The 20,739-nt window shown below is 44.5% G+C and overlaps 1 protein-coding gene across 2 annotated transcripts in view; it reads right to left on the reverse strand.

The window, feature by feature from the left end:
* The window catches only part of PRKCB (protein kinase C beta), a gene marked incomplete at both ends in the record, with an annotated part of 329,224 nt that overhangs the window by 4,417 nt on the left and 304,068 nt on the right, over positions 1 to 20,739 (reverse strand). The window contains one exon of one of the 2 annotated variants that reach the window (XM_080911317.1): positions 1,630 to 1,788. The exons of the other annotated variant lie outside the window; for it this stretch is intronic. Coding sequence (XP_080767443.1) covers positions 1,630 to 1,788 — 159 coding nt within the window. Of the gene's footprint in view, positions 1 to 1,629; positions 1,789 to 20,739 lie in introns of those variants that run through there. 2 annotated transcript variants of the gene reach the window in all.

Here is a 20,739-nt window from a genome sequence, read left to right on the forward strand (position 1 = left end):
GGCAAGGGTAAGGGGCCACCTGCCGTTCCCATCTGTTCAGGGAGGAATGACATCTCTCCCACTCCAGGGGCTCCCTTGGACTTCTGGGAGTTCATTGAGTTGCTTGCTCCAGGACGCTCAAATTTGGAAAAGTGGCGACTTTGATGAGAAGCCTAAGATTCTTGGGAATGTTCCTAGCTTGATTCTGATGGGAATGTGATCCCTGAAGTCTGATTGTGTGGGAGATTCCAGCCTGTCTATCCCACCCCATTTCAAGACATCAGGCATCCCTGAATAGTCCCCAGGCTCTACTCTCTGGCTGGTTAATGCTGAAGCTATTAAAGATCCAGCTTTAGCCCCTTTCTCTTGAATTCTTTCTTTAGACCCTACTCTGCTGTGTGGCTCCTCATTGTTCACAGTTTTCTCTGAAATAGGATTTCTCATTTTTTTTTCTTTCTCTCTTTCTTTCTTTGTTGTATTGGATCTTGATGCTAGGAGAAAAATATCAGAACAGATACTGAAGTGCAAATAAACATTCCCACAAACATCTTGCAAAGTGACATCAAATTGAAGAATGCACCCGTCGTGGTTTGGAGAGATGGTGTCTTTCTCAGAGCACACAATTACTTCTCCAACACCAGTGGTACATCTAGACAAATCCCCTCCCCACGGGCATAAGTCAGCTGGATTCCATAGATATCTTCTTGGTTGAACAAAGCAGGCCATTGTGGTTAATAACATCTGGACACAGGTTTTAAAGCATGTGTAACAAAGTGAGTATTTTTTTCTTTTTCTTTCTTTTTTTTTTTTTTTGCATTTTAATGATGACAGAAATAAAAAAAGCAAGTAACATTTGAAATGTAATGTAGAATCAGGGTCCTTTGGGACCTTGCTAGAGTGACCATGTGGTTCCAGGAACAGTGCCAAATGTCATTCTTGAGTAGTTTGGGGGATGAGGGTACAGCTATCAGACATACAGTATTAGAAACTACAGCAAGGTGACAGCACCCAAGCTGGCTGCCTTTGACCCTGCAGTGTTTTCAGATGGAAACTTGTATAAAAGCACATTCCTTTCCCCCACCCCCAGTACTTAGATAATCCTCTTAACATTGAGTTAAAAAAATAAAAATAAAATTTTATTTTTAGCATGTTCTTTTCAAAGCTTTACTGCCTCCAGAACAGGCAGCGTGAAGGGATTCCCTCTAGGGCAAAGCAGCCATATACTTGGATTCAAGCCAAGCTCCCAGCCTGGAAAGTAGAAGAGTGTTGCTAGCATTTGGTTCATCTATCCATTTTGTAGGGAGGATGTAGACTGAAGGGTCAGGGTAAAGATGTCAGTGCAGAGGACCAGGGAGAAAAGCAAGCATTTTCTCTCCCCGGGGGGCCGGGAGCCGACATGCTAGGGGCGTACATTGTAGGACTCCGAGCGTGTCTCGATTATGCAGCATTTTCTACCTGCCACCTGCATAATTCCATCTCCTCGAGATGCTCCAAACTACTTGAGGACATTTGGGTTCTGAAACATGGCCACTCTAGCCTCATCAGGGAAGAAAACACGGATGTAACTTGGCAATGAAAAAGAAAAAATGTCACCATGAGTGCTGTTGAGCTTGAATGACAGAAATGAAGGACGGAGGTCTACAGATCTACTTAGCTCTTGACTTCAGGTTTTAAAAATTCAGAGTTAACAAAGGAAAATCCTTCGAATTCTGATTGGTCAATATTCCTGATGACTTCCTGGTCAGGAGGTGTTAGGACTGGTGGATGACGGGTGAAAAACCGGTCGAAGTTTTCAGCGTTTCGCCCACACTATGAGAGGGGGAGAAAAGAACTTGTGGTGGGTGGTAAAACAAAAACAAAAACAAAAGCCAAAATAAAACATAACTGAACAGAACCGGGTGTGGTTTTTCTCCAATCCCTTCCCTTCCAGAAACGCAGTGAGGCTGTCTCAATGATTGGAAATGAGAGCAATGTAAAATGCAAAATTCTCATGACCTTTGCTACAAGACCTTGGGCTCCCAGCCTTTGGGTGCTGGAGCTCTGAGGTCACTCCTGGTTTCCTGTTGGGAAGTCAGGAAATGTATGCCAAAGGCATGAGGAGGTGGGGCAAGCAGCATGTGGCATGTCCCCACCATGTCACCCACCCCCAATGATTCAGACAAGGCCATCTGTTGGGAGACATAGGATTAAGGTACTTCCCATCTTTAATGGGTGTCAGATGTCAAATAATGACATTCATACATCACCTGGAGAGCTCAATATTTATAGCAGCATGTCCCTTAAAGTGCCATCCTGCTGCTCTTTCTCGGGAACCACAGGTGCTTCCAGCTCAACAGAATATAGTTTGTAGGCATCAGCCAATGGAAGAAGAACCCAAACATAAGATTTCAGTGTCCCCACAAAATCCTGGACAGCTGGATTAATCATTGACCCTAAATCACAAGGTTCCAGAAGGTAAAACTGACTGCTCTCTCTCCAAATAGGAAGACCTGGTGTGGGAGGATATTCACATGCACATGCTAAATTCCTGCCTAAGGAGAGGAGACGAGTTACTATATCGGAGTTCTTGCTCTTGTTGCTTCCCAGCAGAGCCCGTGTGCATGGACACCCCCAGGATTCTAGTGTCTACAGGAGGTTTGTGATTCGAATGTGCAGAGTCTCCCATATGTGTGAAGGTTCAGACACTTGCTCCAAAGTTGTGATATGCTTAGGAGGTGGAGTTTCGCTGGAGGAAGCAAGTTACTGGATGCAAGTTATGAGGTGTTATCCTCTGGCCATACTACTTGTGTGCTCACTGCTTCCAGGCTACTGATGGCATGTGACCAGCCACCTCAAACCCTGGCTGCTTATCAGGTATTTGATTGCAACGATGAGGAAAGTCAGTTATTCAGAAGGCAACATCAACCTAATTCTATCACAGTATCAGTCATAATAATGGTGGCTGATATGTATTATGTGTTTGTCAACTGGACAGGACTTCACCCATATTTTCTCATTTAATTCTTTCAGTTGTCTTATGAAGTATATCATTACTATGGCTATAATTAAATGTGGAGTTATACGTTGGGGCAACTGGTTATAGACTCTTTGGGAAGTGGGTCACTGAGGGCAGGCCTTGAAAATGAGACCCACTTCTGCTTAGGTCTCCATGCTCTGCCTCCAGCCCACCATAATGTGACCAGCTGCCTCACACTGCTGCTGCCATTTCTCCCACATCAAGGTGACCAATATTCTCAGAAACTGTGGATCGATACAGACCTTTCCTCCCTTAAACTGCTTCCACCAGGAATTTATTGTGTTGTTGTTATTGTTGTTTTTTTTTTTTAAGTAACTAATGCAAATATTATCTCCCGTTTCATAGATGAGGAAAGTAAGGTCAGGAAATCATCTCCTTAAGGTCAAACCGCTAGCATTCACGATTCGGGAGGTGGAGCTGGACCCACCTACTATCCACGGCGGATAGAAAGTGGTAGACTGGAAAGTGTAGTGGGGGCAGAATTGTGAGTGAAATTGTGGTGCTGGGGGTCTCTGCTTTGACTGAGAGAGAATGTGGTTCTCTCAACAGCAGGGACAGGATGTGGGAAAACTCAGAAAGACGTTGATTTCCATTTTGGGATATCATGGTTTTGAGAAGCCAGTGCCCATCTAGCTGAGAACCAGAGGGGATCAGAAACTGTGGGGCTCAGGGGAGAGGCCTTGAAAAGAAACCTTTCAAAATGGTCAGATGCGTAGTAACAGGAATGACCACCAGTCACTTCCCATGCAGCTTTGTTCGCGGTGCCTTTTAAATTCGTGTGATAATCCTTCTAGATTTTACTCCCATCTGCCAATGGTTAAACTTCCATCAACACTGTCTTACAACAAGCAGGGGAAACAGGAGAGAGCAGCTCAGATATGCCAAGGACGGAGAGAAGCTATAGGCAGATGCACAGTCGTATTGGAAATACCTCTAAAAAGTTGGACAGGAAAGTTTGCTGAAAAGGAGCCATTGAATTTGGCCTCTGAGAGAGCATGGAAGGGATACCGGGGACTGTCAACAGGAGAGTAAAGTGTCTCTCCAGAGCCTCAGCAAAAGGGATGGGATGGGGACTCTCAGGAAGCCACAGCGGAACAGAAGTGAGCTCTGGGTTCTGTGCCCTGCAACAGGTATCAGAACCTTGGCATCTTATTGCTCACTGGATCTAAGGACATTTCCTCTTGGGCAAAATATGGACAACTGAGGGTCTTCTCATGTGGGGTTGTGATAACAGCGTGAAGTGACACATGTGATAAGGGTCTAGAACTGTTTCTCATTTTCTTTGTGAAGCATCTCTTGCAGTGCATGCTTCTATAAGAAGAAGAATATCACCATTGTTAAAGTATATCTTGTATTCACTCTGCTTAGGGAAATTTAAAGGCAGAAACTTGCTAAAGATAAGGGTATTCAAAAAGGCAAATTTCAGATGATGCAAGGACATGAACATAAGAGAGCTGCAGGAAAAAAAGCTTAAAAAATGTACTTATGATTGGAGAGTGAAAAAGACATTCTAGAAGGGTCAAAACCAAGGTGCAACAAAGAAAATTCTGTCTAGTGATGTTAAAAACTAAAAAAATGCATGTGTAGTAAAACAAAGAAAGGAAAAAAAAAAAAACCCCAAGCCTAAAGGTTAATAGCAAACTAGATAAAATGTATTTGTCATGCCTGTTATAGAAAGGGGCCCTTTAACTTGGAAATATGAGTTATAAGTTAAGTGATTATGTGCTGGGAAGAGAAAGATAGCCCAAAGGAAAATTATATAAAGGCAAAAAAATTAATATTCTTTCTTTCTTTTTTTTTTCTTTTTGGATTCGGAGAATTGAACTTAGAGTTTCAGATACACAAGAGGAGCACTCTCCCATTGATATAGATTAAAGTGTGAGAAATCTATTTTTGTAAAGACATTTGCTTTTAGTTAGGTGCATGTGAGGTAGGTATGTGCACTTAAGTGCAGGTGCCTAGGGAGGCCAGAAGAAGGAGTCAGATCTCCTGGGGCTGGAGGCACAGGCTACCTGATGTCCACACCGGGAACAGGATGTGGGTCTTCTACACAAGCAACATTGTGCTCTTAACCTCTAAACTAGCTTTCTAGCCACCCTGAGAAAAGTACTTTTAAAGAGTCAAAATGCACAAAAGGTGCTCGAATGTCATTTATAATTAAGGGAATGGCCTTTGAGCACATGCTTTGTGAAGCAAGAAGGGAGCAGTGTCAGCTGGATGTCTCAGACAAACAAAAAAAGCACTGAAGTGTATGTGCAAACATCCGGAGGCAGGGATGTGCCTGCTACCATCCTCACTGAGGACAGAGTGGGAGCAGAATGACCAAGGGGCAGGAGGGACAGGAGCCAGAGCAGGATCCTCATGGCCAGGCAAGGTCAGTGGATTTCCATTCCTAGCTTAACAAGCTCTAAGTGACACAATGGTTGTGTTTAAATCAGATCACCGGTGTCATCTACAAAGGCTGTAGGTGTATGGGGGTGACGCTGGAAACAGCCCAGGTAGGAGATTGTTGCAACAGCTGGCTGAGAAAGGATGAGGGCTTGGAGGAAAGGAGCTGTCTGCAAGATGTGTTTGGATTTGGCTATAACTCATTTGCATTTAGTGTTCACAGGATCTGAAGGAGGAGAGAAAGAGGAGCTGGTCCCTTTGAGTCTCTGACTTTAGCTGCTTGGAGAGTGAGGACCACTAAGGGCTGCCCACATTTGCAGGGAATGGGACTGAACCCTTGCTTTTCCTCGTGGTAAGTCGGAGATTACAGTACTGATGCCAAGGCGGATGTTGGGGATGCAGTGTGGGATGAAGGGTGTTTGGGGGCTAGATTGGCACCAGGTACACTGAATGCGAACAGCTATAGTTATCCACAGGGGAGAAAGAGTAGGCAGAGTTGTGTGCAAATGGGCCAAGTTGAGGGGGCTCACTGGTGGAAGATGGTGTATCATAAGGGATTTCTGCTGTTTTCCTTTGGCTTGGATGTCAAGACCCAAAGGAGCCAACACCGGAAGCCTGTTAGCTGAGACACTTAGAGTCTTCAGGAGCTGTTTTTCTTAAAAACCATTCACTTCCCATCCCCGCTAGAAGGAAGGCTGCTGATTTGCAGGGCTCCCCAGAGGCTGTGAAGGGAGCTGAGAAACAGCTTCTAGCAGCTCTGCACCCCCTCACCCCCACCCCTTCCTAGAACAATGAAATCTTTACGTGAGATAGCACAGAGGAGGTGCTGGAAGCAGGGGTTAAGCAAGGGGGCAATGCCGCTGAGGAGCGTGATTTCCCTGCTAATAAGCAGCTTACGGGGCTGGCAGATTACAGCCTCCCTGTTAAGTGTTTCTATGTTTTTCAAATGGAGCTGTCACTGTCCATTAGTTTCAGGGGCGCTCCCTAAATGGAGTCGTCAGCCCTTGGGAGGCAGAGCCTGGGATCTGTTCTACGCCTGCTGTGTCCTCGGAGAGAATGGGCAGCTCGGTGGCTGAGATCTAATTATCAATGTAGTCTGGACCACACCTGCCTCCCTGACTATCCTGGGTAGATACTCCAGCCTCATTTAGCTACTGGCAGTGAATTCAATCTCCTTGTCTTCATGTACACAGAGGGGCTACTGACATAGGGACAGGTGATGAAGTCAACTAGTGTCTTTAAACACAGGCACCTATTCCAGGGGCAGACTGAGCAGTTTTTGCTGGATGGGACCATGGATCAACAAGCCTAGATAGCAAAGCTGATTGCTGAGCTGTTACAAAGGAGCCATGCGCACCCTCTTCTAGCTTCTGTTTCCTTAGGTTGCCAACAGCTCTGAGTGTGGCTCCCGAGTGTGGGGCCGGAATGTTGCGCAGCTGTAAAGCATACACTGCTCATTCAAAGAAGCCTGGGCTCCATCCCCGACAGGAAGAAAACTAATGGTTATGGTATTTGCTCAGTTATATTCAAAATGCCAAGACTCAGTAGAACCCAGGTCCGTATTCCAAGATCCACCTACAAAGGCCCCTGGGGGGTTGCCAGAGATGGTAGATGATAACATCAAACTTTCTATAATTTTTTTTGTTATTTAACCCATAAATTAGACACAGTGAAAGATTAACGAGTAGTAATAAAACAGACAAATTATAACAATATGTTTGCATTGAAAGTTTCCCCCCCTAATATTCTAATGGTCTTGGATACAGTTGTCAACAGGTAACAAAAGGGAACCATGGATTGAGGAAACACTCTAGGCGTTTTTCTTGCTTTATTTCAAATGCCTCCCACTGCCCAAATTCCACAATCCTTGTTTCTCTGTTTTGTTTATGAAACGGGGTCTCACTGCATAGCCCTGTTGGGCCTGGAACTTACTCTTTAGACCAGGTTAGCCTTGACATCACAGAGGATCTGCCTGCCTCTGCCATCTAAGTGCTAGGATGAAAGGTGTGCACCGCCATACCTGGCCTCAAAGTCCACACTCTTTAGAATGGCTTTCTGCAGGGACTCTCCAGTCTTCTGGCCCATTGCTCCAGTGCTGTTACCCTTCAGCCTGTACCGTACTAGGGCCAAACTGGGCTGCTTCTATTCCTAGGATGTTCACATGATCCTCTCACCTCCACCTTCATCCAGGATGTTTCCTCTACCTGTGCTTCCCACCCATCTCACCTCACCCCACTGGTTTCTACACATCCTGCCTCCTGAAGGGACTCACTTCCTGGATGGCATATCCTGGTCACCTCTATTTTCCTACAGTGCATGTGGACACAGGATGTTAACCCAAGAATCATTACAGCAAGAAGAAGAGGAGGGGGAGGAAAAGAAAGGAAGAGGAGGAAGAGAAAGAGAAGGAGGAAGAAGAGGAAAAAGAGGAAGAGGAAAAAGAGGAGGAAGAGGAGAAGAATCTTTTATCAACCAATAGGAGAAACAGTTAAATAAATAATGACATATTTATTTGATGTAGCACCATGGAAAACATCTTTGAAAATTAAAAGATGTAGCAGAATATTATACAGCATCATTTCCTATATAATCTCTAAAAGCACATAAAGGGCCTTTGCTTTCTGAGTTGCAGTGTGTGTGACAATCACAAGCTCATTCATGGCAGGGTCTTCTTATTGCTGCCTCCTGTGAGTCTGACTCCAGACTGGCTGCCCTGAGCATTTCTGGAATATTCCCGTGTCTACCCACCTCCTCTAGCTTTATAGGGGCTCCGAGGTCTCAAATTCTAGCCCTTAGCTGTCCTGAAGTGTCACACACTGAACTACCTTCTAGCCTGGGAAGGGTTCTCCATTTTTATTTTGTTTTTTGTCTGCCTGCCTGTCTGCCTGTCTGCCTGTCTGTGAGTTTGTTTTTAAAGGCAGGGTTTCTCTGTGTAGCCCTGGCTGGAACTTGCTCTGTCGACCAGGCTAACCTTAAACTCAGAGATCTACCTGCCTCTGCCTCCTGAGTGCTGGGAATGAGGACAGGTGCTGCCACCACCCAGTTTGTTCTTTGTCTTCTTAATTTTAGCTTAAAAATAGCATGCTCAATTCTGTTTTCCTCCAAGTATATTCAAATGCCACCTCCTCAGAGAAGCTGTTCTCTGTCTCCTCCAAATGAGGTAGCTCCTGTTTCCTCATCTCTTGATAGTCCCCACCAGGACATCCTGTTCTGTACGATCAGCAAAACACTCAATCTGCCCCACACGGTCATCCATTTATTCCGTTATCCCACTATTTCCCCTGTTCCCCATGAAGGCACAACCTTGTTGTTGTTCAACATTCCATTCCCAAGGCCCAGAAGAGGCACCCAGGACTGTTGAATAGGTCTGTTCTGTGCTTATGGTGAACCAGGTGTGGTGCATCTTCCAAGCATCCTGTCTTTTTAATCCACTGGTAGCTTCATGAAGTGCTTACTGTACAATATGGAAATGGGTTAACGGGGCTTGAATATGTCTGATTTGATCCCACAGGTGACAGATTCAGCCCCTTCTACCAGTCATCTTCCTTTGTAAAAACAAACTTTTAAAATGCACCAAGAAAAACAAGATCTAGTGCAATTCTACAACCCTGGCCTCCCATCCCTGCCCCCCCCCTCTGTGTGTAGTATGTACATGTGTGTAATATTTGTTTGTGGGTTACACATGCCTGTGGGGTTGCACACCGTGTGAGTACATGGAGAGCTAAGAAGAGGATTTTTGGTGTTGCCCTAGTCCCTTGAGACAAGGTTTGCTTCTGATTCCGAAGCTCGTCATTATTTTGGTTAGGCTGGCCAGCAGCTAGCTGCCAGGATCCGCCTGGTTCCCCTTTTCCAACATTGGGGGTAGGCATGAGAGACACTAATATAACCCTAAGCATATATCTTGTTAACCTGGCTTTTATGTGGGTGCCAAGGACTCTAATTCAGGTCCCCAGGCCCTTAGTCTAAACTGCTGTGCCATTTCCCAGGCTCCAGACTCTAATCTCTCATTAAGTGATGGCTTTGGCTGTGTCCTGGGTGTCTGGGTAAAGAACCGATGGGTGCTTTTTATTCCTTAAACATGTTTGGAGTCATTATTTTTAATGTGCTTTTAAAAAGAAACTGGATGAAACGCTCAGTAAATATTTTCCATGTCGACAAAGTCTCTTGTTCTCTCTTCTATTTCTCACCCATTCATCCTAGGTTCACATCACTGCTCGAAATAAACTCTCATCATCCCTATCCACCCTATTTGTCCACCTTTAAAGCTCCAATTCCCACCAATCTGTGAGATAGGCAGGGGAAAAGATTATCTCGCCTCAACAGGAAAATTGAAAAGTTGACAATATGTGTGGGGTTCTCTCGGAGTAAATCAGGTGAGGCAAGACCCAGAGTTACTTTGTTACAGATTTTCTATAGCACCCCACTTTTCCAGAGCACGCACATAACATGGCTTTGTAAGCCGAGATGACCTGAGAACCAACCCTAGCTTCACCATTTCCGAGCACATGGCCTGCAAGCAAGTTAGCTAAATTTCCAACATGTACTTGTTCTAGATGAATTTACCTTGTACGTGAAGTGAAGGGGAGGGTGGGAGGAGATGCTTCAAAGTCTGAATTAAAGACTTCATTTTTAATGATGCTTTCATATTATGATCATTAACAAGATTCACTGTGAGGGTCATGCTACTTATTAAGGTTGGCCACCATTCTTGTGAAGTTTATTACCAAGCTTAAGAGGAAGCTTTGTTTTTGAAAGTTGTATATAAGTTCAGATGAAGATGGTGGTTGGATGTGACTTCATGTATGAAATACAAAGACTCACTTTGTTTTGAAGCTAGGTAGCACATTGAAATAGTTATTACGCCTTGCAGAATGGGGCAGTTGGACCCTGACCTTGACATTCTTCTGTTGATTAATTCTTTAGAATCTTAATAATTGTTTCTCCAAATTCTAAGAAGATGAAACAGAAGGCTTGTCAAGAAAAAAAAGAAGGAATGAAAGAAAGCGTAATCAAAATGTTAGACTAAAAGTCACTGCCACTGTTTTTATGTGCATCTGATATTCAGCACAGCAACCAATAGCCAAGGGCTATTGACTTTGTTCTGGATGGTGGGCATATAGGATGGGCATGGTGTGCTCTGGCTAGTGTGTGTCTCAAAAGCTCTGCCACAACCCACCCAATTCAGACAATTTCACTTAATTTAGTCATGAGCATCCTAAGAATCTGCCACTTAAACCCTAAAGTGAAAGCCTGGTGAGAGAGGTATAGGGCTCTGTAAGATATGGAAGGACCTATGAGGTATGGGGGTGTCTGTGATATATGGGAAAGAGTTTTGAGAAATGGAGCTATGGGGTGTGGAGGCTGTGAGGAAAGGAAGGGCTGTACGGTATAAAGAGTCTGTGAGGTATGGGGTGTGAAGATTGGGGGCCTGTGAAGTCTGAGGCAGTGTGTGGTATGAGGTTTGACAGTACTGTGAGGGATGTGGAGATGAAGACTGGAGCCTGTGAGGTATGGGGGTCAAGGCTGTGAGTTCTGGGGGAACTGTGCGGTACAGGGGTCTGTGAGGTATGAGGGTGAGGAATGGTGGGGCTGTGAGGTATGGGAAGAGCTGCAAGGTGAAAGCAGGACCTAGGGCTTCCGTCAGAGATTCGTGGAAAAGATTCATGCTCAAACATGAAGGATCCCAGCGAGACTCAGCCACTTGGAAAAGATATTTCAAGCAGGTAACAAAGCACTTCTGAGTTGTTCTAGAAATGGGTTTAGGGAGGGAACTACTTGGAGGTTATTTTTAAAAATATGCATCTTGTAAATAAGTCACAAATGGGCTTTGTTGTTTCCCTATCCGGGTTATGGGAAGATCTTAATTCTCCAAATTCTACATCATTAGACATGGCTTCTCATAGACATAGAGGTAAAGCTTTTACGTGGAGTGGCTGGGAAAACAGGAAACACAGGAAATACTGCTTCATAAGAGCAGGAAGAAGGCTTTAAAAGGAGGAGACCTAGGGAGTAGATAAGTTGCTAACATGCTTGCTATGCAGGCATTAGGACCTGAACTCAATCCCCAGAACCCAGGTAAACCACCTGGCACAGTTGCACATACTTGTAATCCAGTACCGGAGGCAGGCACATTGCTGGGGCTCACTGGCCAGCTTGCCTAGTACGATAAACTCCAGGCCAGTGAGAGACCTACCCCCAAAACCAAGTAAATATAAATAAACAACAAATAGACAGACAGAGCCTGAGGAATGACAAACACACACACAAACACATACACAAACACACACACAAACAGTAGATTCTGAATTTAGCTTTTAAGTACCTCGGTTCTTGGATGCTGCAGCTCCTGATATGAAATGTTGGCATAAGCTATGTACATACTGTATGAATCAGAAGACTTAGGATACCTAACATGATACAAACAGTTATTATCCTGTTCCATTTGCAGCGTGATGTCACAGTAGTGTCCTAACATATTCTACGTACACACAAAATTTAATTTTTAAAAAATGGCCATCCATGGTTGGTTGATACAGAACATGGGGACAGAAAAGGTCCACAGCACTCATGTATTTGAGAACTTATTAAAAGAATGAAGCAGGGTCTAGAGTGTAGGTAAGTGTTAACTTCAGGGCAAAGAGACTGAAGCATGGAACAGAAGCAGTCCACATTCAGATGGGATTAGAAGTGGAATCTGAGCTTTTATCGGGGTTGGCATCTTAATAGGATAGCTTTAAAAAAAATCAACCAAGATTCAACTATTTTTAAAAACAATTTATTTCCATCTTATGTGCATCAGTGTTCGGCCTGCATGTGTGTCTGCGTGTAGGTGTTCAATCTTGAAGTTACAGAAAGTTGTGAGCTGCTATGTGGGTGCTGGGATTTGAACCTGGGTCCTCTGGAAGAGCAAGTGGTACCCTCAACTACTTAGGCATTTCTCTAGCTCTAAGATTCAACAGTGTGCATGTGTGCATGTGTGTGCGTGTGTGTGTGTGTGTGTGTGTGTGTGTGTGTGTATGTGTGCGCACGCGCGGGCATATATGCGTATGAATGAAGTTATATGTAATTATATGCTGTACTTGTATGGGACATGGCGTATTTTGGGATTGCACACTTCTTTCCAGAAGTGTCCCAGAGGAACTTGGCTGTAAAAAGTCACTCTAAGAGAGTGCAACAAGGCTCCTAGCAAGCAGGAATTCTTGGCTTAATTTCACCGCAAAACCTTACAAAAATACTCTTTGGTAGTTTTATACACATATATACTAAATCTTAGTCACGACATTACCTTCTCTCACCCTACCTACATTGAAACCCTTTTCCTTCCCAACAAGTCCCCCTTCCTATGTCTTTTCTGGGCGTGTTAATTAGTACCGTTTGCATAAGCATGGGTGGGTTATTATTTATTGGATTATGAGCAACTTCCCTGTGGCTATTTACTGCAGAGAATGACACTCCTCCTTCCAGCACCCATAACAATAATCAGGAAGGGTCGGAGCCTCATGAACACCCCTCACCTCCCACTTCCCACCTCCCACTTCCACCCCCCACACAATAGTTCCATTATGAGATGTTGAGGGGCTCAATCTCAGCTGCCCACTGCATAGCTTTGGGTATGATTGGAAGTTGGATTTTCCAGATTTCCTTTAAAGGAAGATCAAAGTATGTAGTAATGAGGTCAAGAAAGACCTCAGGCCTGTGAGAGCAGGCAACTTCCAGGTCATTGATGACTCACAGGAAGAAATGTCAATGGAGTGGTGGGATCAGATTGCACAGAAAGGAAGGAGCAAATTGTCACTAACCAGAGCCAGAAAGAACCAGCAGGCTTTCCTACCTGTTTATGCAATGACCAATGAGGCAATCCGCTTCAGAATGAAGAGGGGACCTCATGTTCCAGAGAAGAGGTTTTTAAGATGGAAACAAGCTGGCATGTTATGAATGAAGAAGATGGCCAGAAGCAAGTTGAAATACATAGCTGTGTCTTGTCTGCACAGCAGACATCTCTTCTTTTAGCAATAGACAAACACTTTCTTTTTCATTATGCTTTGCTGATTGAGAAATAGACCCAGTCTCTTGGCTCAAGGGGAAAGATGACCCAGGTCAAGCCAATCAGCACAGCCCATCCCCCTGGTAACATGGAACAGAAGAGAAGCATATGGCCTAATAATCATTTACTAAGATTAAGTCTAAAGCTACCAGAAATTTTAGGAAAAAGAAGTTCTTTCCAGTGGAAGTTTCTAGAACTTCCAGGAACTAAGTTGTTTGTTACCATGTGCCTGTGATACAGTAAACCTTGAGTGTTAACTTGATCACATCAAGAGATACCAAGAGAGCAGTCCAGCATGCTTCTGAGTGCGTCGATTCTTTCCAGAGACAACTAGACCATAAGGCTCTGACCTAATCTAATTCTTTAATCCACCGAGAGATTCAGAATTTAAATGGACATTTGAAGGTGATGGAACTGTGGAAAGTTTCTTAGTTAGGGCTACCACTGATGTGAAGAGACACCATGACCAAGGCAACTCTTATAAAGGATAACATTTAATTGGGGATGAATTTATCATCAAGGCCTGAAGCATGACAGAATCTAGATAGGCAAAATGCTGGAGGAGTTGAGAGTTCTACATCTTGTTCAAAAGGCAAACAGAAGAAAAGGGTAAAGCCTATGCTCACAGTGACACATTTCCTCTAACAAGGCCACACCCAGTCCAACAAGATCATACCTACTTCAATAAGGCCACACTCACTCCAACAAGGCCATACCCACTCCAACAAGGCCACACCTACTCCAACAAGACCATACCTCCTAATAGTGCCACTCCCTGGGTCAAGCATATTCCAATCACCTGGAGGAAGTAGGTTGCTAGGAACTGACTCCTTTCCTGTAACTTTCTGCTTTCTAGCTGTCATGAGATGGGCTTCTCTGCTCTATCTTGCCCTTCCACTGCAACACTTTGCCTCAGACAGCCTCACAGATAAGGAAACAGCTGACCAGAAACTGGAAGTGTGAGCTAAAATAAATCTTTCCTCCTGTGAATAGTTTCTGTTAGGAATCTGTCACAAAAGTCAAGTTCTTACTAACCCAAGGAAAACAAAGTCTTCTGAGAAGAACAATTGATTAGGGATAGAAGAAGCAGTCAAAGGAGATAGGGAAATGGAGTCTCCTAAGCACTGTTTGAGACCATAGGTCTAGCCACATCTTAATATTGAGGGGTTTCTCTTAAAAGTCAGCTTGAATCATATCCTGTCTGCAACAACAGGAAGTCTGGTTAATGTGGAGAGAAACTGTAAACAGATGTTTATGGAGATATAGAAGGGTGGCATTCAGAGTAGGAACAGAGAGAAGTCACACACCAAGGTGACCATGACTGTGAACTGATAGATAGGCCAGAACAGGTACACCTATGTCTCAATTTTTCCAGTCACTCAGGAGATGGTGTTATCATCAGAGAGCAAGAGGGTTAATGCTTGAGTGATAAGAACTTGAAGAAAAAAAGCTTTAAGGCTTTCCCAAGGGACTTAGGAAAAGATGGTCTGGAAGGCACAAGGTCAAGCTGAGGTCACAGAGCCGACATCTGTGGAGGACCAGAGGTCTCTTTGCTGCCCATCTTTATTAATCTATTAAACAGCAAAGCTGATGTTGAGTTATGGCTCTGTTTGACTCTTAGTCCACTTTTTTTTTTTGATAGACTGTAGAAACTAGCATTCTTTGGAAAGTCAGTTATGTCAAATGATGTTTTGCTGGGGCACGCAGGTGAAAGGATGTCTTGCTAGAGCAGACACGTGAAAGGACCTGGGATGAAGAAGTATAACTGATGCCACAGACAGTGGGAGACAAGCACTGAGCATTGGTTTGGTTTGCTCTGTCTTGCTATTCTTCTCTCACAGCACGGCATGGATTTGTTCACCTTACATAGCATTGTTGAGCTCAAATTGTGGCATTGCCCCACTGAAAGAAACTTGCCCAAGAACTGCTCTCGAGGTTCCTGCACCAGCTTGCCACTTCTGTGGCCTCACCTTAGTTCCATTGTAGAGCCTGACAATTTTATCAGAAATGAACTACAGCTGCTGGTTCGTGCCTGGTGTCTGCCTGCTTAGAGGACTTGTGTGCAGCTGCTGAGTCATATTTGGTATGGGACTGAACTGCTGAGAAATAAGATCAAGCTTGCCCTCCAAAGAACTGTTGCTGAAGGTCCACTTCCCCCATATCCTAATAACTTTTCTCTTCTACTACCTCTGCTGGGCGGTGGGCTAGAGGAGAGGTTAAACTCTTATTAAAAGGAGGTTACAAAAATATGTATGCTACAATGGATAGTCTCCCTGGATCCTCTCGGTTCTCTTCTTGGGTGTTCGCTCACCCTTTAGTCATGAGCTTTTTAGGATATTATGATTATCATTATAGCATAGGTGGGGTTGGCCAAAGAGTCAAGAAGCGGTCCTACCAAAAATATTCACCCAGTGGGGCTTAGCCTACAGCGAGGTAGGTGAAGTCAAGATTAGAGCAAGAGAATTGTAAACCTCACATCTGTGTGGCTGTTTGATTGATGAGGGAAGAAACATAACAGAAAAGAGCTCTTTAGGGGACTCTGAGGTGAAGGGTAAGACTTTATATTAACCGATGCTTAGACATAGTCTCTGGGTAACCACTGGTTATTTAGCTCATAGGTCTGAGTGTATTTGATTACATGTATAGGGAAATGAATATTAACCCCTCTATTTGGGAGGGGGTTTTATGGGGTGTAATTAGCTTAGTTAAGTTCACACAGATATACATTCTGTAGGAAAAGGAAATCATTTGGCTAAAATGGCTGACTTGTTATAGTTATAAACAGCACAATCCATACAGCCCTGCTTAGTTCTGTTATATTCCCTGGGTGAGTCACGTAGACAAATCTCTGGCCCTTGTTCATCTGTTGGATGAAGGACTGAGTTCTCTTTCCAAGGCAGGCTTCCAATCCTTGACTTATATCACATTCTACTAATTATTGCCAGACATCGTAAGAGTTCCATGCTCTCTCTGAATATGGGCGTGCCCCATCCATCATTTCAACTCAATTGCTGACCTCTCTCTCTTCCAGGGTTCAGTGCAAAGACATGGGCATGGCAAGTGATTCTGAAACCAGGCACCTGCTAAAACTCCAACTGAAGGGAGCCTGATTTGATCCATAATTTAATAGACTCTCCATGGGGACAGGGAACAGAAGAAAAGAGAGAGATAGGTCTCAGGCTGTGTTTCTAAATGCTGAACTACCTGTCAGCTACTATAATAACACACCCTAGTATTTTTGTTACAATATCTGCAAACTCTGCCCCCATAGATATGCACACAGAACCCCCAGAATGGAATGTGGAAGTAAGTGTCTCTTCTTTCCAGAGCCTAACCCCAGATCCTCCTTTTGGATGCCGCCCTGTCCTGTTATAAGTCTGTGTCTGCTGTCTCTGTTAGCCTTGAAACTCAAGCTTTCAGAAGAAGGAAATTTGCACCTTTCCCAGTTGTGCCAGTGGACTGTAAAAGGTGTGAATACACGAATTATTTGCTACAGTATTTTAAAATAAATGTGAAGTCATTTGGACTGCACAAATTTTCAGTCTCTTCCTATTATGTAATAAATTCCATGAGTTGCCATGGCTCTCTTCCTTTAGTGAGAGCCCAGGCCTTACCAGGTGATCTGAATTCATCCAATAATCTTCCCAAGGATTTTAGGCAGTACAGAGGTCTGAGTTCAAGACTTGGCTCTGCCACCCTCTACTGATAGACTTCAAGTATATTTTTAACTTCTCCGAGCTCCCTGGCTCATCTGTAACTTGGTGATAACAACACCTATGCCAAAGAGCTGTTGTGAGAGTTACACGAAGCAACACCCAAAAGACACATAGGAGAGTGTCCAACATAGGCAAGAACTCAATACGCTCTCTAACATGTTTGAATAATATAGGTTTTATGAGAATTACTTTAAGTCACAACATTCATCAAACAGCTATTGTCCTCTTGAGTATTTGGTACTTTGGAGGTGGTAAGTTGGAGTTAAGTTCAAAGCTTAAATAAATCACACCGAGTAGAAGTTAGATCCCTTCCCTAAGCCTTGAATTTGGAGTCTGAATAACAAACACAAAAAGGTTATACTTTCTGGCTTCGATTCAGAAATGTCAGGACATCAAACACACCTTCCGCCACATGCACACAGAGACACTTGCTCATCCTGTATAAAGGGCAATTGGGTCTGGAGGAGAATGTCACGGGAACGGAGCTGCAGCTCATTACGGAACACTGAAGCTTTTGACTTCGTAAACAATGCTTTCAAGTGACAGAACTGTGAAGCAAGTCCTGTGGGTGTGAGCTCTTCCGGAAGCAGTGGCACCGTTGGGCTCTCGGAGGGTATGGGTAACTTTGTATGTGTGTGCGTCTGTGTGTGCACATTCGCACATTCATGTGTGTGAGTGTGGGCACACATGATCTGTGATCCACACATGGAGGTCAGAAGACTACTTTATGTGTTGGTCCTCCGCATCTGTCTTATTTTGAGCAGGGCCTTCTTCTTGCTCTCAGCTGCATAGACCAAGCGAGCTGACCCTCAGGCTCCCGGGGATTTCCTGTCTGTCTCCCATCTCTTTGGTGTTACAAACCCATGCTTCTGTGGCCAATTCAGACGTGGATTCCAGAGATTTAGATTCTGGTCCTCATGCTTGTGCAGGAAGCTCTCTACCCACCAAGCCATCTTCCCAGACCCAGCTGAATAAGACCATATTTTGGAAAATTGCATGGAACCCAAAGGTCTTGGACAAGAAACTCTGCAAGAGGCTTTATAACTAGAAAGGTTTTGAGGCTCTCCTGATGTAGCGATGTCTTGAAACAATGATGTATATAGTGAAGATAGGAAGACTTAACAATGACAGGAAATGACAGGAATCAGCCTGTGGAAGGCGTGGGAGGCCTGACATGCAGACTAGGAGGAAAAGAAAGACCAAGTATGCTATCATGACTCCATGGGCTGCATATCTGTTCACAAGACAATACAAGGAGCTAGAGAAAGATGATCTACTTGGCTACTGGAGATTGAATGCAGGGTCTCTTTGCATGCTTAGGCAAACACTAGCATGGAACTTTATATTTAGTGGTCTTTTTATTTTGTAGTTTGAGACATGTGTCACTGTATCACACAGGCTAGCCTGAATTCATCCCAACCCAGGCAGGTCTTGAACTTGTGACCTTCTGGTCTATGCCTTCTGAGCATCTGGTGTCACAGGCTGGTGCCAAACAAGACCAAAGCTGAAAGATGATCTTAAATTTTACTTCTCAGGTAGATTTGATGTTTCCAGGGACTAATGGAGCCACGCTCACCAGCAGGAGGACAAGTCTATTCACATGGACTTCATGGAGTGGGATGTCCTGTGGTTGCCTTACCTTCCTCATGCCCCTCAGTTAGCGGATTCTACACCGCTGGCTAGATAAGCTGACCCCAGGGTCATGGTAAACACAAACATGCAAGAAGGCCCATCTCCTCGGGACTCCCTAGTACTGCATAGCAACATTCTAAGATACATCTTCCAGGTATGAGAATGCCTTGGCTAAAGCTCTCAACAACAGCCTAGACTGTGGTATGCTCTCACTGACAGAAGGAATATAACCTACAACTTACAGGATGACCATACCCCATGGTCTGTGAACAGTGCTCTGAGCCACGGGTACTCTACTGAGAGCTATTCTCTTGGTTCACACTTCTTTCACCAGGACCAAACTCTGGGCTACCAGCTTCTCTACTTAAAGAACAACCATGTGATCCACAGGGATTCCTGTTTGCCCATCCTTTGTACCATAGAGGTACTGAGTTGCCTACACAATACCAGGAACTGGAGAGGAGCTGAGGAGGCTGAAGTGAGCATCACCCCAGAGCAGTGGTTCTCAACCTTCCAAAAGCTGCTATTCTTTAATACAGTTCCTCATGTTGTGGAACCAACCATAGATTATTTTTGTTGATATTTCACAACTGGAATTTTGCTACTGTTACGAACTGGGATGTGAATATCCGATATGAAGGGTATCTGATAGGTGTGACCCTTGTGAGGTCACAACCCACAGGTTGAGAACCACTGTCTAAAGGTTCCCAATTGGCTCCATCCTGCCCTTGTTTCCACAGCATCCTGCCTGGAGTGTTAACAGATTCCACACTATTCTCAATTTCACACTCGTCCCCTCACTAGACAATATAAATCTTTTAAAGCCCAGTGGTGGGCCACTATTTCTCTGCTCACAGGTTGGTTAAAAGTCAAAGATCTAGTATTGCTCAGCGCCATCTTCCCCTCCCACGGCCTCTCTATTTTCCCCTTACCCACTGAGCTCAGATGCCCAGGATCTGACGTCCACCAGACATGCCTGGCAAGCTCCGTCTTACAGCCTCTAAATGTGTTTTAAACACTACTCATGCCCCAGTCTTCAATACATACACAGCTCCCTCCCTCATCTTCTTCCCAGATTTGCTGAAGTGTCACTTTCTCCACGATACATTCCTCTCACCTTATTTAAAAGTCTCTTCTTCCCCACCCCGGACCTCCCAAACTCCACGGCTGCTTTTGTTTGTTCTGTAATGCTTATCAATCTACAATAAAATTACATATTTCACTTGCTTCTCTGTGCATTACTGGACCACTGTTTCTGCCAGACAGATATGGATTTCTGAGCTGTTTATTACCGTGTTCCTAAGACCTAGCACACTACCGACCGTATCCTCCGCAGAATGGGTGACTCAGCACTCAACGTTGTTCCCAATAGGGAATGTACCTAGGTACTTCTGAGTCCTCTGCTCCACCTCATGTTCAATATGGTAGGGCATATGTACTACCTCTCTCCCATTACACACTGACCACAACAGCCTAAGCTACGTTTTACCAGAACACTGCTCTTTAACCATGTCATCTCTGATACCACCCTCCTCCTACTACACAAAGGCCCTGCTGACACTAGGCTCTGTCATCCCACTTCTGGCCAGCTGCATCATGGTGCTCGGGGTTCTGCTCCCTGCTGTAGGACATAGAGTTCCTGGCCCAGCAGCAGGGAGCCTGTAAGAAATGCAAAACCTCAGGATCTACCCTCAGCAACCTGTAGGAGACTCTACATTTGCACCAGACTTCCAGGTGACTGGTGCATGCATAGAGAAGGAGCACTTCATTGAGCCACCTGTGCAAGGACAGACAGCATCACTCTGCAGCACGCACCATGCACCACAGCTCCAGATCCGGCTGTAACATCCTCTCCCTGTGCACGCTGCTCAGCCTAAAGAAGCCATGACAGCTTGCAGTGCAGCAGGCAAATTATAGCCCTTTATAAATACGATAGTAACTTACACAACAACCAATTTATCGGA

This window comes from Micromys minutus, assembly GCF_963924665.1.
Source record: "Micromys minutus genome assembly, chromosome: 2".
Classification (NCBI taxonomy): domain Eukaryota; kingdom Metazoa; phylum Chordata; class Mammalia; order Rodentia; family Muridae; genus Micromys; species Micromys minutus.